The 16,700-nt window shown below is 38.3% G+C and overlaps 1 protein-coding gene across 2 annotated transcripts in view; it reads right to left on the bottom strand.

Moving 5' to 3' along the window:
• The window catches only part of LOC109259076 (ovostatin homolog 2-like), a 53,536-nt gene that overhangs the window by 19,092 nt on the left and 17,744 nt on the right, over window positions 1-16,700 (bottom strand). For both annotated transcript variants that reach the window (XM_019436398.2, XM_019436397.2), the window contains exons 12-19: window positions 16,051-16,278; window positions 15,192-15,246; window positions 14,616-14,761; window positions 14,087-14,236; window positions 5,460-5,630; window positions 4,323-4,467; window positions 1,206-1,311; window positions 558-786 (exon numbers count right to left, since the gene is read on the bottom strand). In XM_019436398.2, coding sequence (XP_019291943.2) covers window positions 558-786; window positions 1,206-1,311; window positions 4,323-4,467; window positions 5,460-5,630; window positions 14,087-14,236; window positions 14,616-14,761; window positions 15,192-15,246; window positions 16,051-16,278 — 1,230 coding nt within the window. The remainder of the gene's footprint in view (window positions 1-557; window positions 787-1,205; window positions 1,312-4,322; window positions 4,468-5,459; window positions 5,631-14,086; window positions 14,237-14,615; window positions 14,762-15,191; window positions 15,247-16,050; window positions 16,279-16,700) is intronic.

Here is a 16,700-nt window from a genome sequence, read left to right as displayed (position 1 = left end):
AAAAAAAAAAAAACAGTCAAGCAATGAGAGTGGCATTCTAAAAACTTTGCTGCTACGATTCCTCTTCCCATCTTGAGAAAATTAGCCAATTTGCTAGCAAAAACAAAAGACACCAAATTACTTCTCACAAGAAGATAAACAATGGTAAAACACACAGCAGTATGATATGATATTCTCAAAGTTGTATTCAAATCAATGCTGTGAATTAAAACAGCTGTTGTTTAAATTTTTAAATGGTTATTGATCTATTTTGAGAGAAAGAGAGAAAAAAAAAAACCAAGCAGAGCATGAGCGCAGAGCCCAATGTGGGACTCGGTCTCACGACTGGGAGATCACCACCTGAGCCAATATCAAGAGTTGGTTGCTCAACAGACTGAGCCATCCAGGCTTCCCTAAAGTAAGTATTTCTCCCTGAGGAATATGGGAACAGGTCTTATAACTTGATAGTGCCATTTTTGCATTTGAGAATAAAGAGACTAGGGTAATATTCAAGGAAAATATTGAGAGATCTTTTGGCGTTGGTAGATTTCGTGTCCAGATCGAAGGGAACAACTTACCTCTACACATGTACTCAGGTAGCTGAAGACACTGACAACCAAATCGGATTGTTCATTTCGAACAACTGAAAAGGGCAAAGTCATTTCAACAAAAAAAGGCTGGGAGATTTCCAGAGTGACTGTTGATGAAATGCCAAATCCAGCGTCACCATTCACACAGAAGCCATTTGCCTGCCACTGGGTTATGGTATCAGGGACGAGGAAGGACATGTTTGCTGAACCTGAGGAACTAAGGAGACATCATTGATAAAATGCATTCCTTGTCTAAACAAGGAAGCTAAACGTCGTGCAGAGCAAGCAAAAACGTATTAACTGAAGGTTAAAAGTAAGTTAAAATGTTTAGACAGGGCATTAGATAACAATCTTGAAAGCCGTATTTTTATCAAATTTATCTTTAAAAATGGCAAATTTCTTTGAACACTGCACGATTTAAAAAAAAGTTGAAGCAGCTTGCATCTGCCTGCATGAGATTAATAAATGAGAAACAATGCTAGAGAAAAAAAAAATAACGTGATCAGGACATAACAATGAATGATCGTCTCTATTTTACAAATACGGTATTGCTTTATACAGCTGATGGTGAAGTTTAAGAAATAACAACGAAAAGAAAATAGAAATAAACACAGGAGAGAAAACTCAAAAACTCACTCGACACTGACGAGGTCCCATATCCACGTCTCTGGGAAGTTTGTTCTTACCGTTTCTATTATAGCCTGTTCTACATAGTCAAAATTCTCCTTCAGGCCTCCACCAGCTAAAAGACAAGAGAAATGCTTTAGACAAGAGAATAAAGGTATGTGTTTCAAAGGCACACACCTATAAGCTATGTCGTTAATCACACATGCTTAATGTGAAGCAAAATAGGGCTTTGCTCCCGGGGCTCATTGCCAATAAATGTATATCTACACCTAGGCATCGGCATTTTGATGTTCAAATCTCTGCCATTATTCAAAACCACAACAAACCGACAACAATAACAACCGGGTTACATTGTGCCTCCAGGGCCAGATTTAGAGAAAGTGATGTTTGTTCCTGAATTGAGCTTCTCATTTGACATTCTGGTATCTTGCACTTACTTGGCCTCTAGGCTGTAACCGGCATTCTTAATCACTGCGTCCTTTTTAAATAGTCACTCCTGTTAACCTTCGTGACACCACATCCTTCTAGTTTTCTTCTCTTTGGCCACTCCCATTCTCCCATTCTCCCCATTTTGTGATCTCCCCCTCTTTAACTGGTTTCTAAGAGCTCTGGTTTCTAAGACCTCTTCTCTTCTTTAGGCACTGTCTCCCCATTGACATCCCCACACATGGTGCCATTACAATACGTGTGCTGAGGTCTCCCCCAGCACCCCCCCCCCCCACCTCTGCATCTCCAACCTGGACATTTCTTCTTGGATACTTTACAGGCATTTCAAATGAATCGGTTCCAAAGGCAAACTCATTATATACACCCCCTTCTCCTCTCTAGTATTTCCTGTCTCCCTGAAAAGTACCAAAATCCACTCACTCACCCAAATCAGAGACTTAAGAATTGCCCTTGATCCCAGACCCCCTTTCTGTGTTTTCTATCCTAACCAATCTCTGAAAACAGCTCTCAGATCTATCCATGTTTCTCTATTTCCACTGCCTTTTTATGGTAGTCCCAGCACTGCCGTCTCTCAGTTTAATTACTAGCATTTAGAATATTTCATACAAGCAGCCCAAATCCCAATCCCCTTTTCCATAGAGCAGCCAGAGATATCTTTTAAAAACACATATTAGATGGCGGAAAACTTGTCAATCGTGTATTATTTCACTGAAATGAATTGTAAGCGCTTTCAATGCCCTACAAGGTCTTCCTGAGCTGTCTATCCCTCTTGCTTGGCCTATCTTTACTCTTGCTTTTGAGCCATCCTTCTGCCACCCTGAAACACTTTTGTTTTCTTCGCTGGTCTTGCATAGTGCTTCCCTCACTGCTTGGAATGCGTTTTCTAACTCCTTTGCGATGTACAATCATTCATCTTTCAGGTCTTGGCATAAATGCCAAGGATTTAACAGGCCCTGGAGGAATTTATGTCTCCTGTTTATATTCTTCCCATTCCGTGCACTCTTCCCAGGCTTTTGGTGTTCCTGCTTCACTTGTCATGCTTCCCTGTGAGACTAAAAGTTCCAGAAAAGCCGAGATGAAGCCACTGCCTTTACGATGCGTAACTCCGTACCTGGCCTCAATAAATGTTTGTTGAGTGAGTTAACAAATGAATAACTGAAGAAGGAGGACATTACAGGGAATGACTTTGGGGTTCAGTATATTTCATTGAAAGATACTAAGCAGTTTAAATGTGTCTGATAAAGATTACTGAATGTAGTGTCATCGAGTAGCAGAAAAAAAAGTACAGAGCTTCAACCTCTTGACTAGGACTTCGAAGCGGTTTTAAACTCTACACTTCTAGGGTCTCTTGAGTACCTGCTGAATCCACCCTTGCATGAAGTTGTTAGGGCTTTCATTTTTCTCCAGTAGTTTCTGGTACTCATCTTCAGGATCAGCCCCACTTCGACTACTGGACTCACTCGATATTGTGTAGGGGGATTTGTGGGTGTCATTCACGTATTTTCAGATCTGGAATTCAGCTTTGATTTTAGTCCCATTCCGATGATCTTGTTTCATTTGCTTTCCCGACTACATTCCCGTTTTGAACATCTGTCTCATTACCTCATTCGCCTAAGATGATGGCTGATTTTTGTGTTTACAGCCCTTTCAATAGAAAACGGACTACTATTTGAACTCACGTCTCTGATGCCAGCTTTTTGGCTACCTGGGAATCAAAATGCCTTCTGTCTTGAACCCTGTGGATTGTGGTTTACACGTAATACAGGTATAAGGGCCCCATCAGGACACCTTCTCCTGTATCACACTCACTTACAATGATTGTCCCTCCTGCATCACGACACATTGCCTGCTCTTAAACACTTCTGATTCTGTGTTCTACCGATAAAAATAAACTTCCTTGTACATCCGAAGGTAATTCTTCCTTTGAACAACAACAACAAAAAAACCCAAACCAAAACCCAAAAACCATTTCTAGTCTGCCTTATCCTGCAGGATGTCTAGTTGTAGTCAAAAACATGGCCTAATTCACATATAAATCCCAATTTTTATAGTTTTATCACAAATACACCCAGTTCCACAAACTCTTTTAGCCATCTCTAAGACATAAAATTCTAGATTACCCACATGCAAGTCTAACTTTTTTTTTCCCCTTCCCCTCCCCCACGGTCTTCTGTTGTTTCTCAGGATCCACACATGAGTGAAAACATATGGTATCTGTCTTTCTCTGTATGACTTGTTTCACTTAGCATAACACTCTCCAGTTCCATCCATGTTGCTACAAAAGGCCATATTTCATTCTTTCTCATCACCATGTAGTATTCCATTGTGTATATAAACCACAATTTCTTTATCCATTCCTCAGCTGATGGACATTTAGGCTCTTTCCATAATTTGGCTATTGTTGAAAGTGCTGCTATAAACATTGGGGTACAAGTGCCCCTATGCATTAGCACTCCCGTATCCCTTGGGTAAATTCCTAGCAGTGTTATTGCTGGGTCATAGGGTAGATCTATTTTTAATTTTTTGAGGAACCTCCACACTGTTTTCCAGAGCGGCTGCACCAGTTGGCATTCCCACCAACAGTGCAAGAGAGATCCCGTTTCTCCACATCCTCGCAGCATCTATAGTCTCCTGATTTGTTCATTTTAGCCAGTCTGACTGGCGTGAGGTGATACCCACATGCAATTCTAGGTGGGGCACTGTATATTGACCCATATCCTTCTGCGTCTAGATGCAATGGCCTGAGGAATGGCATCCTTCCCTCCGTTGAACATACTTCCGGTTTCCGGTAATGAAGGTTGGTAAAGACTTTCAGACCCATAGCCTTCAAAGAAACAAACAACAAAAGAAAGCTGTGCGTTTCTTTCATGCAAGACCTAAAAAAAGGCCTACCAACTATATATTATAATGATAAACAGATGATAGAAGTTTCCTCTGCTAGCAAGGGTGTGGGATTTTAGAAGTCAAGTCAGCTCTATTTGATGTATGGAAAGTCTTTAATTTGGAACAAAAATGATAAGCATTATGATTTATCTAGCGTGTATGTGCCAGGATTTTGCTAAGTATTTTAAGTCATTCTCCATTTAATGCAGAGGGAAAAATACTTATGAGGTAAGCACTATCATCACCCTAATTAACGTCAAACAGATGCAAACACATAGATATATACACATGCACTGCACAGTCCCTTGTAGATTAAACTAAAGTCTGTCTAGCCCTTTTCCTTCCATGCCTTCTGACTCCTCTTATGGAGACTTCAGCGGATCTAACTGATGGAGCCTGGGCTATATTTCAGCTTCTTGGTTTGGTAATTTCTGTGTAACACTTATTGCAATAAATTGAAGACTGGCTCATTACTTCGAACACAAAGTTTTATAATTTCACTGCCACTTATTTTTAACAAAAGAGGGAGAAAATCAACAAAAATTAATACCTTTTTAAAAATCTTTTACTTATTTTTGAGAGACAGAGGGAGACAGAGCATGAGCAGGGGAGGGGCAGAGAGAGAAGGAGACACAGAATCCGAAGCAGGCTCCAGGCTCTGAGCTGTCAGCACAGAGCCCGACGTGGGGCTCGAACTCATGAAACATGAAATCATGACCTGAGTCGAAGTCAGACCCTTAGGTGACTGAGCCACCCAGGCACCCCTTAATATCTTTTTGTAAGATAGTTTCTGAGTCATCTTGAAAGAGATTACTGACACCAGTCTCCAAGAATAGGAAGAAAACGACACATTTAATAAAACACAGATATGCATTATGAATACTACAGTTAAAATTGAAATGAAATAATTTTTAAAGTCTTAAGTGATCTTACCCTGAGAATATCATAGGTGTCTCCATCCCCATAGTTGCTTACAGGTATATAATACAAACCATTGTAGAATATATCCTTCTGAGGAACGCAAGAGTCAAACTTGCCATCATCAAGGTTGAGGCCATGATAGAAATAACCATACAGTTCTACACGTGGAAGCAGATCGTACACCTATGAGAAAAATCACATGGTTCCCAATGGTTTTAAGCATTCCTCTTTTATTTTTACAAAATTGGCAAGTATTTTAAATACTTTTTAGTTCCATAATAATCTTCTCTTTATTTTAAGAGCATAGTCATAATATTTAATCCAACATTTTTTGTCAACTCATCCTTCCAGAAGAGAGAAACTTCAATTTTGTTTCAGGTGGTCAATGTCATGTTCATAAAGTTTTCAGCTTTGGTTCAGGATTTAGGATAGCATGTAGGGTAGCATTCTCCACTCCTATTTCCATCAGCAACAATATTTGTAATTAAACAAATAGCGTTTCATTAAAATAACTGGAAAAGGCACTCTTTATCAATGAACACTGTCCACAAACATATCAAGAACTGGAAAAAATTAATTCCATACCAAACTGCTATAAGATAAAGGAGAAAATGAAAATCAAAACATTTCAGCTGATGCAACTTCTCTGCTAAAGTCACTAACCGAACAAATAGAGAAAAAGCTATACCAAAAAAAAGAAAAACCAAAAACATTTCATATAAATCAAATATTCTTAAAATTTTTTTTAATGTTTATTTATTTTTGAGAGACAGAGAGAGATAAAAAGCACTAGCAGGGGAGGGTCAGAGAGAGAGGGAGACACAGAATCTGAAACAGGCTCCAGGCTCTGAGCTGTCAGCCCACACGGGGCTCGAACAGAGTGCCTGCCACATGGAGCTCGAACCCATGAGCAGTGAGATCATGACCTGAGCCAAAGTTGGACGCTTAACTGGCTCCAGGCACCCCTAAATCAAATATTCTTAAACATTCACTGGGGGTACTAAAAAAAGCACCATGAATTGGAAATTCAATAAAGAAAGAAAGGAAATGAGAAAGACCTAGGAAGAAATAAAATGATAATTTATTAAAGTCAGAAATAGTCAAATTAATATCAGATATAAACTCCAAATTATACAGAGCTCAAGAAAAAATAGATTGAAAGAAAACTTTAAAAAGCAACATAAAAATAAAGACAAAAGAATAAAAATGAGAGGAAAATAAATTAAAATGAGTCATAGGCAAAGCAGTTGACTTGGAAAGCAGGCAAAGAAGATCCAATATTGCTTACAGAGTTTTTCTAGAAAGAGGAAAATGGAAAAACTAATATTTAAAATTATAATTCAAGACAAATTCTGGAAATAAAAAATGAGTTTACTCAATGCATGGGTCTACTGACTAGCTGGTAAAACATCTCCCAAACAGATTCTGAGAGGTGTTTTACTAAAAATATTAGATTTTAAATATAAAGGGAAAAAGCCAAGCCCTTCAGGCAAAAAAAAAAAAAAAAAAAAAATCAAATAATTTACAAGGGCACACGAATTAGACTTATGTCAGTGTCCTTAAAAGGAAGATTTGAAGCAATTCCAATAGGGTAGCAGCATTTTCAAGAAATTTAAAGAAAGTGGGAACCAAGAATTTAAAATATAGATAACTTGTCCTTCCCACAACAAAGCTTTAGTGAAAGAATTGTGAATGCGAAATTCAGGGAATTCTCTACCCAGGTGACCTTCTGAGGAATCTAGTATAAAAGAGCTTTGGGCAACCAAAGGATGGCTAAGGCAATGGGCGAAACTCGGTGCGTTTGAAGAGAAAAGTAGAATGTAAACATAGGATGTTTTGACAAAGAAGTAAAGATCCAACTTTAACATGAGAGAAAAGGTGAAAGTGCAATAAAATTATTGACTGTGGTAGAGACAATAGGAAGGAGTCAAAAGATACTACTTAAAAATGACTGCTTAGATTTAAAGGTTAGGCAAGAAAAAAGTGAGATTAGAGTTTTATAAAAGATATAAACACAAAGACGATCACTAAAATAAAAATTAAACCTCAGTTAAATGCAAGAAATTTGAAACCATCTAGAGCAAAGAAAAACTCAAAAAGCTAAAGAAATAAAATAAATTTGGGGTGCCTGGGTGGCTCAGTCAGTTAAGCGTTCGACTTCCACTCAGGTCATGGTCTCAGGTTCAGTTTGTGATTTCGAGCCCCTCATTCGGCTCTCTGTTCTCAGTGCAGAGCCCGCTTTGGATCCTCTGTTTCCCTCTCTCTCTGTTCCTCCCTCGCTCACTCTCTTTCTCCAAAATAAACATTTAAAAAAAGAAATAAAGTAAATTTAAATGTTGCACAGTAATTATAACAAAAACGTTATGATAGAGTTGATGCCTGTTATGATAGAGTTGATGATATCACTCATATCAATACAAGTAAATAGACTTAATTCTTTTCTAAAAAGTTTTTTTTAAAGCAAAATCCAGCACTATACTTCTAGAAAAAACCTATAAAATACAATATTTCAAGATACTAGGACTAAAGTGTAGGTAAATGAAATTAATAAGAAAGCAGAGGTTGTAATTATCTTGATATTAGACAAAGTAGAATTAAGGACAAAAGGCATCAAATAAGATAGAAAAGGGAACTTTGTAGTGCTAAAACCCCCATTGCACAATAAAGGGACAAGAGTAATGAATATCTGTGCACCAGATAATACAGCAGTCATTTATGCAAAGTGGAAACAGCAGAAGGTGCAAGGGGAGGTAGACAGAAACACTCTTTACAGAGTAGTTTAACACACTACTCTCAGTACAAGACAAGTCAAGTGTATTTAAAAAATAACAACAGAATCTTGCCATTTGCAATGACGTGGATGGAGCTAGAGAGTATTATGCTACACGAAATAAGTCAGAGAAAGATAAACACCATATGATTTCACTCTTATGTGGAACTTAAGAAGCAAAACAAATGGGCAAAGGGGGGGAAAAAGAGAGAGAGAAACCAAGAAACAGACTCTTAACTGTGGAGAACAACTGGACGATTACCAGAGGGGAGGCGGATAGGGGATGGGTTAAATAGATGAAGGGAATTAAGGAGTGCACTTGCCGTGATGAGTACCTGTTGTTGTAGGAAAGTGTGGACTCACTATATTGCACACCAGAAACTAATATTGCACGTATGTTAACTATCTGGAATATAAATAAAAACTTGGAAACAAATTAGAGCTTACGGATAGAAAACGAACCGATAAAAGAGATTGCATCTTCCAAATACAAGTGAAGCATTCTCAGAATCTGTTGCTACATTTGGGCACGCAGAAAAAAAATCAGTAGTTTCCATAAAGTAGAAAGATTACTGATCACGAGGCAGGATAACTTGAAATTAAAACGAAAATCTCCATATAGGTAGGCCTGTCTACATATACATTATAGAATGCTTCACTAAGTAAGTTTTCAGGGAAAGGCTAAATGCAGATAGTATAGAATTTCTGAAAAATGATGATGTAATTGCTACAGATCCAATCTAAGAGATACTTTAAAAGTAGAGATCAGAGAATTCATAGGCCTTAACGCTTAAACCAATAAATATAAGTAAATGAAAATTATGCAAATTTCTAAGTAAAAGAAGTTACAAATAACATCAACAAAACAAGCAACAATAAAGAAGTTATATGGACACAAGCAAAAATTAATGTGTTAGAATACTTCAAAAAGCCCATATTAGATCAAATTAATCAATCAAAATCTGAAGTTGAAAAAATCAACACAACAGGTAAACCACTAACATATTAATAAGGAGAAAAAAAAAGGAAGAAACTAAAAATATGCAAAATAAAAGTTACATAAAGAGGAAAAAATTAAAGAAAAGAAGGGTGTAACGATTGATATACAGCACAGAGTTTTTAAATATCGTGAGATTTCTTTGCACTTCTCAGTACAAATAAATTTGAAAGCCTATATAGAAAGACTTAATTTCTTAGGAAAATATAAATTGCCAAAAGTGACACCAGTAGAGAGAGAATGCTTAAGCAGACCAATTTCTACAAAAGAAATAAAATTATTAAGAAGCTACCATGCGCAAAGCACCAGGCACAGGATATTCTGCTAGAGTCCAGAACAAGGCAAGGATGCTATTCCTCCTGCAATTTAATATTCTACTGCAATTAGGCAAACAATTTTTTAAAAATAGATCATCAGGGGAGCGCCTGGGTGGCTCAGTCGGTTAAATGTTCAACTTTGGCTCAGGTCATGATCTCGCGGCCCGTGAGTTCGAGCCCCGCGTCGGGCTCTGTGCTGACCGCTCGGAGCCTGCAGCCTGTTTCGGATTCTGTATCTCCCTCTCTCTCTGCCCGCCACCCCCCCCCCCCTTGTTCATGCTCTGTCTCTCTCTGTCTCAAAAATAAACAAACGTTGAAAAAAAAAAAATAGATCATCAGGGGAGCGCCTGGGTGGCTCAGTCGGTTAAGCGTCCGACTTTGGCTCAGGTCATGATCTCGCGGTCAGTGAGTTCGAGGCCCGCGTCAGGCTCTGTGCTATTTGTTGGTAATATGGCAGTATCCCTAGAAAGCCTAGAGAACAACTTCTAGAACTAAATCACTAAAGGATTTCAGCAATTTAGCAAAATTATAAAATTATTCTGCAAAAAAAATACCTCTCATATACACAAATAATAACAAGTTAGAATGTATTATAGAAGAGAAAACTTCATTCACAATAGCAACAAAAGAAGTTAACCTGCTTCTGGATAAGCTTAACAAGAAACTACATAAAAGTTATTTAAAATTAAAATTCATGAAAGACGTAAAAGTACAGTTGAACAAATGAAAAAGGCATTTCATGTTCTTGATGTGACATTTCACCATCAAGATGTACTTGATGTGATTTATAAATTCCATACAATCACAATAAAAAAATATCAGTGAACGTTTTCTGGAATTAGACAAGTTGAAGATAAAATTGCTACAGAAAATCAAACATGGCAAAATAGCTAAGGAAACTCTGAAATATGAGAGCTGGGGGATGAGAAAGAGGAGTTGATTTCTACCCAAAAATTAATGCACCCTACAAAGCTTCCATAATTAAAACTGTGGTGCTGACCCATCAATAGACAGGCAGACCAGTGGAATAGAATATAAACTCCAGAAATAAATATAATTGCAAATAGAAATACAGTCTATGGAAAAGTATTGCAAACCAGCACAGCAAAGATAATGTTGTATCAACTGGATAGATACTAAATTTTAAGAAGAGAGAAATAAAATAAGTACTATTCCATTGTCTAGTGAATTAAGGATCCCTGGAAAAATAGTTATTTTCAAGGCTGGAGCAAAGAAAGTACAAGATGGGCCTCTAGCATCTTGCGCCAGAAAATCAGCAATTGCTAAAACCATGATGTGGGCACGTCACAAGAACACGGGCACCGACTTGAAGATGTTCCCACTGGGAAAATTTAAGATAATTGTAACATAAAAATAAAGGATAGTAATGAATTGTGAATTATTATTTAAAAAATTTTTGTGATGTTTATTTTTATTTTTGAGAGAGAGAGAGAGAGAGAGCATGAGTGGGAGAGGGGAAGAGGGAGAGAGGGAGACACAAAATCCGAAGCAGGCTTCAGGTTCTCAGCTCTCAGCGCAGAGCCCGACGCGGGGCTCCAACTCTTGAACCATGAGATCATGACCTCAGCCGAAGTCAGACGCTTAACCGACTGAGCCACCCAGGCACCCCTGAATTGTGAATTATTAATTCAAAATTATAAACGTTGAGAAATAAATATTCCTGCATCCATAAGTAAAGAGGAAGAGGGAGAACTAGAAAATCATGTTCCAACTCTCATACCAATATTGGTTTTGGCAAAAACTATCAATGGATGCTAACTCCAAGGAAATTCTGATGAGAAGCAGGATGTACAAAGAGTCTTAATAAGCACAAATTGCTCATTAGTTTAAGGAACAAAATAGCCAGTGGAGATATATGGAAACACCTTTATCAGGTGACTAAAATTACCATCACCAAATGCGCGGCTGAATCTTGTGTACCTTGAAAAACACACAGTATCTTACACGCTGTATTCCGGGCAGAGATGCATAATCTTGGCCCAAACATGAGAAACATCAGACAAACTTAAAATGAGGAACATCCTATTTAAAAAACTACTTGGCTTACGTTGTTCTAAAAGGTCAGATTCATTAGAGACAAAGAAAGATTCTGTTCCAGGTTAAAGGAAACTAAAGGAACATGACTACCAAATGCAGTATGCGATTCTGCCCTGGATCTTAAATTAGGAAAAATGTGTGGTATAGAGGACAACTGACAAAACTTGAACATAGCTGGCAGATTAGATCGAAAGTACTGAAACAATGTGCAGTATCCTAAATTTGATAACTGTATTGTAATTATGCAGGAGAATATCCTTGCTTTTAGGAAATGAACACTGATATATTAAGGAATAATATAGCATGAAGTTTTCTACTCACTCTCAAATGGTTTAGAAAAAAAATTGAAATGCTATATACATATGTGTGTGTGTGTGTGAGAGAGAGAGAGAGAGAGAGAGAGAGAGAGAGAGAGAGAGAAAGGGGGGAGAGAGAATGGGAAAGAGAAAACAGATGTGACAAAATGTTAGAAACTGGTGAATCTGGGTAGAGAGTACATGAGAGTTCTCTATACAATCCTTATATCTTTTAACATTATTTAAAACTAAAAATTAAACTTATATAACATAATATTGAAAGTACTATAAACTTAATATGAATAGGAACGTTCTCCTTTATATAACATCGCTTGATTTACACTGTTAATATGGCCATAGATAATAAACAAGGGCAACTTCCTTTGGCTCTGATATATTCTGATTCACTTGTATCTTCTGGTCTGGTGAAATGCTTCTGGAATTTTCTACTGGTGGACCCTTGATGGTTTTTCCTCAGGGTGTTTTTTTTTTAATATTTTTTTAATGTTTGTTTATTTTTGAGAGAGAGAGAGACAAAGTATAAGTGGAGGAGGGGCCGAGAGAGAGAGGGAGACAGAATCCAAAGCAGGCTCCAGGCTCCAAGCTGTCAGCACAGAGCCTGATGCGGGGCTAGAACTCAGGAGCCACAGATCATGCATGACCTGAGCTGAAGTCGGAGGCTTAACTGACTGAGCCACCCAGACCCCTCTCAAGGTGGTTTTTCTAAGACCTTGCTACCTCCAGTTGTAGGAAGAATGAGTAGAGATGATTTACTCTGGCTCCATGAAACTCTTAGAAGAAAAGTATATATAGATTTTCTATGTTTATAGGTAAGCTTATCCTTTATTTGTTGATACTTTTCTGACTCTGAAGTCAGTTAGAAGCTTCGTAGCTCCAGGGTATCTGGGTGGCTCAGTCCATTAGGCATCCGACTCTTGATTTCGGCTCAGGTCACAATCTCCTGGTTCTTGAGTTCGAAAGTCCTGCATTGGGCTCTGTGTTGACAGTGCGGAGTCTGCTTGGGATTCTCTGTCTCTCTCTGCCCCTCCCCCTGACAAAAATAAATAAACTTAAAAAAAAAAAAAAAGAGAAGCTTCTCAACCCCAATAAGAAATTTAAATGTATTCAACTTTGACATTGGGAAAAAATGTATAGCTTATGTCATGATTAATTGTTAGTATATTAAGTCATTAATTTTTATAATTTATACTTAAAGCTGGATGTACTATAGATTGTTAAAAGCAGAATACTAAATTGTGTTTTTCAGTGAGATCCCATTTGTAAAATATATATGCCTTCAAAAAAGAGATTTAAAAAATTACATCAGAAATGTCCATATCTATATAATAAAAGTCCACTTTGTGAAATTAAAACAAATTATCTTAGTGTTAATATTATGAATGATTTTAAAGATTTCCTTCTTTCTGCCTTTGTGTATTTTGCACATTTTCCGCAGGACACAGGTGCTGTGGTCTGAACTTGTATGTTGAAATCCTCATGCCCAGAGTGATGGAATTGGAGGTGGAGCCTTGGGGAGGTGATTCGGTGGAGTGGGTAGAGAGTGAGATTAATGCCCTTATCAAAGACGCCTGAGAGATGTCCCTTGTCCCTTCCACCATGTGAGGACACAAGGAGTCTGCAAACCAGAAGAGGGGCCTTGCCTGACCATGCCAGCTCCCTGATGTCAGAATTTCAGCCTTCAGAACTGTGAGAAATATTTCTATTGTTTATAAGCTACCTAGTTTGGGGGTATTTTCTTGTAGCAGTTCAAATAGCTTCAGACAATAAGTATAATTTTAATCATAAGAAAAATTTTTAGTTATTCAATTAGTCATAAATGGGATCATACCTTTCAATATTTATATGTCCTCATGCCAAAAAAAAAAAAAAAAAAGGGAAAATAGCCAACAGTTATTAATGGAAACAATTTTGATGTGAAATTCTAGAATTGCTGGAAATGCTTACGAGAATATAAGATCTCTTAATAGGTAATAGACAACTGTAGACTGTATCCAAGCATCTCCTCCAACACAGAGATTTAACTCTAAGTTTCAAGAAAAATAAAGTGTATAATCCCTGGGAGAAAAAAGAAGGAGAATACTTGATATTCTAAAACTTGTTTCGTCTCAAATAAAGCACATCGGCTGAAAGGCAAGGAGTCCAGATGAAAACGAGGAACAGGAGGAGATCAGAGAGCTTACACTTTCGGCTGACAGCTGTTGTTCTGATTTCAGCAGAAGAACACTTTTATCCACAGCCCGGAGTGCGCAGTATGAGTCAGGGTTTGCTTGAAGGTAGAGATCCGTGTTGGAGCCAGGTAGCCCCCGCTCCTTAGAGAACTTCATGCTAACCTAAAGTGGAGGAAGAAAAGGAGAGTAAGATACTTATAAAAAATTTTTTTTTCAATCTTTATTTATTTTGGGGGGGGGGAGGGGCAAGGAGAGAGAGAGACACAGAATCCGAAGCAGGCTCCAGGCTCTAAGCTGTCAGCACGGAGCCCAACACGGGGCTCGAACTCCCGGACCGTGAGATCATGACCTGAGCCAAAGTCGGTCGCTCAACCGACTGAGCCACCCAGGCGCCCCTCATCCCTCCTGTTTTAATCATACCGACATTTATTGTGAGATCACCGCGTAAAGGCGATAGTAGTCATGTAAAGAAAGAGAGAGTGGGGAGAGAACTGCTTCGCTCCTCTCTCTCAGGACAGGAAAGAAATAGAAGAAACATCACCTTGTTTTTAAAGCACTTGTCAACCTGGAATCTGACACTGTCAGCCACAATTTCCCCACTGGGGTGAAGGGTGTAGACAAGCATGACAGCCACAGGAGCAAGATCGGCACTGACGTTGATCGGGAACGAGAAGTTTCCATTCCAGGCTGTGTAGTAGGAGATGTCATTAACTTTAGTGCCAAAACTTTCCTGGCTCACTGGCTACACTTGGATAAAAGAGAATGGCTGATGGATAGCGGGAGCGAATTGGGCTTTGTGTTAAAGTCAAACAAGTTAAATAGTGGGAACGACGTGGGCAGATAAAAAAGACTGCATAATTTAGGCGGCAACAATATTTGGGTTTGGCGGAGCACGTTTCTATAATGGGCTTGACAGCCTGGCAACGATTGAAAGGAGTTGAAATCACTTTCTCTGCAATATTTGGAAGAATACCCTGGGGTCATACTATTGCTTTCCACCCACTAATCGTTAACGTTAAGTGCTCTTGACTCTATCCCTATAACATTTTCTTAGAAGGAAAGAAAAATGAAGGCAGAGTACCTCGTAAAAAAAAAAAAAAGAATGTATTATGTTTACCTTTGTTTCTGATTTCCTTTTGTCCACTGAGGAAGATAGCCCCTTTTACCATCACCTGGACAGAACACAGGAAACACGACGTGTAACATCACGCTATCTAACAGAATCTGAAGAATTGCTAATGACGGTCTGATGATAATTCTGTTCCAAAGATAAGGTAGCTTCTACGAACAAATGCAAAACTCTGCACCGCTTGGAAAAGAACACAGAAACTTCTACGAACAAATGCAAAACTGCACCACTTGGAAAAGAACACAGAAACTGACAACGATGAATTGAAAGTCTATTATGTGCTAGAAACTTGGTAAATAATATGCAATTCACCAGGCAAGGGAGTGTACAAAGCCCTGAATTATTTAGACTGTCTCGCTTCAAGGAAGCCAAGTCATGTCACTTCTCCACCACTGTTCCCTTATTTGTAAACTGAAAATTCAGTGTAACTTTTTTTTCCCCTTTGCCTCATAAGGACAAAATGGATAAATATGGAGACAGAGCCAAAAGGGCTCATTCCTTTTACTGCTTATCAAAATTAGCCTTCCCCTTTACTCTCTTGTCTCTGCCTAATGTTGTACTCTCATGAAGGGTCACGGATACTCGATGTGAATTATAACCGAATGTTTAAAAGAGCAGACTCTGAGTAGCAGGTTTTTCAACCTTAGGGAAATTGAAATTGCCTTGGATGTTTTTATGTGTTCATTTACTTGCTTCTGTGTTTGTTTTTAGCAGATCCAAGGGTAGTCACAACCATGTGGGGTCTGCACACTCAGGAACAATGACATGATTGATGTCCCCGTTCCAAGCCGCCCTGTGCTAAGCAGACAATCAGACAAGACCCAAGGATCCATCAGTGGAGACTTACCAAATAAAAAAAGTTGATATTGGAATCATCCCTATATGCTTCTTTGTTTAGGGTGTAATGCACAGTAACAGTTTTCTGTTGATTGCATCTAAGCTGTTTTGGTTCAGGAACAATCTTCAGGAAGCTGTTGGTTCGGGAGTAAAAGCGTGAAACTGAGAAATGAGCATCCACATACTCAGGCGCTAACCAGCTGGGAGGATAGCAGTTCTTAGGTCGAATATACGTGGCCTAATAGGAAAAGAGAAGTAAAGGATGTTAGAGCTATAAAGACTTTTAAGGATAGGGATTATTCCAGAATGGAAGGCTTCTTATCTCTTCACAGTAGAGAGGAATCTTAGTTTGTGGCTGACGTTTCAAATATCAAGTTATTGGAAGTAAAATAATAATTACGCTTTCTTCTTTTTTGGCGTACAAAACATGACCATAGTTGTATGTATATTTTATTAGGCCTACGCTAGTTTATTTTTACTTTGTAACTGAAGTCAGGGAATAGTCTTACACCCTGTATCTTTCAGCTACATTTGAATGAATTTGATGAATTGTTTAACTCTAAAATTCTGTTCAAGAAGCAGAAAAATGGAAGTCAAAGGGGATAAAAAGGCCAAATCATCTTCATGAACTATTTCTGGTGTCTCAGAGGAAAATATTGG

Source organism: Panthera pardus, unplaced genomic scaffold, assembly GCF_024362965.1.
Source record: "Panthera pardus isolate Hobbes unplaced genomic scaffold, ASM2436296v1 HiC_scaffold_6, whole genome shotgun sequence".
Lineage (NCBI taxonomy): Eukaryota > Metazoa > Chordata > Mammalia > Carnivora > Felidae > Panthera > Panthera pardus.
The sequence above is the reverse complement of the archived record's forward strand: the minus strand, read 5'-3'. Positions and strand labels throughout refer to the sequence as shown.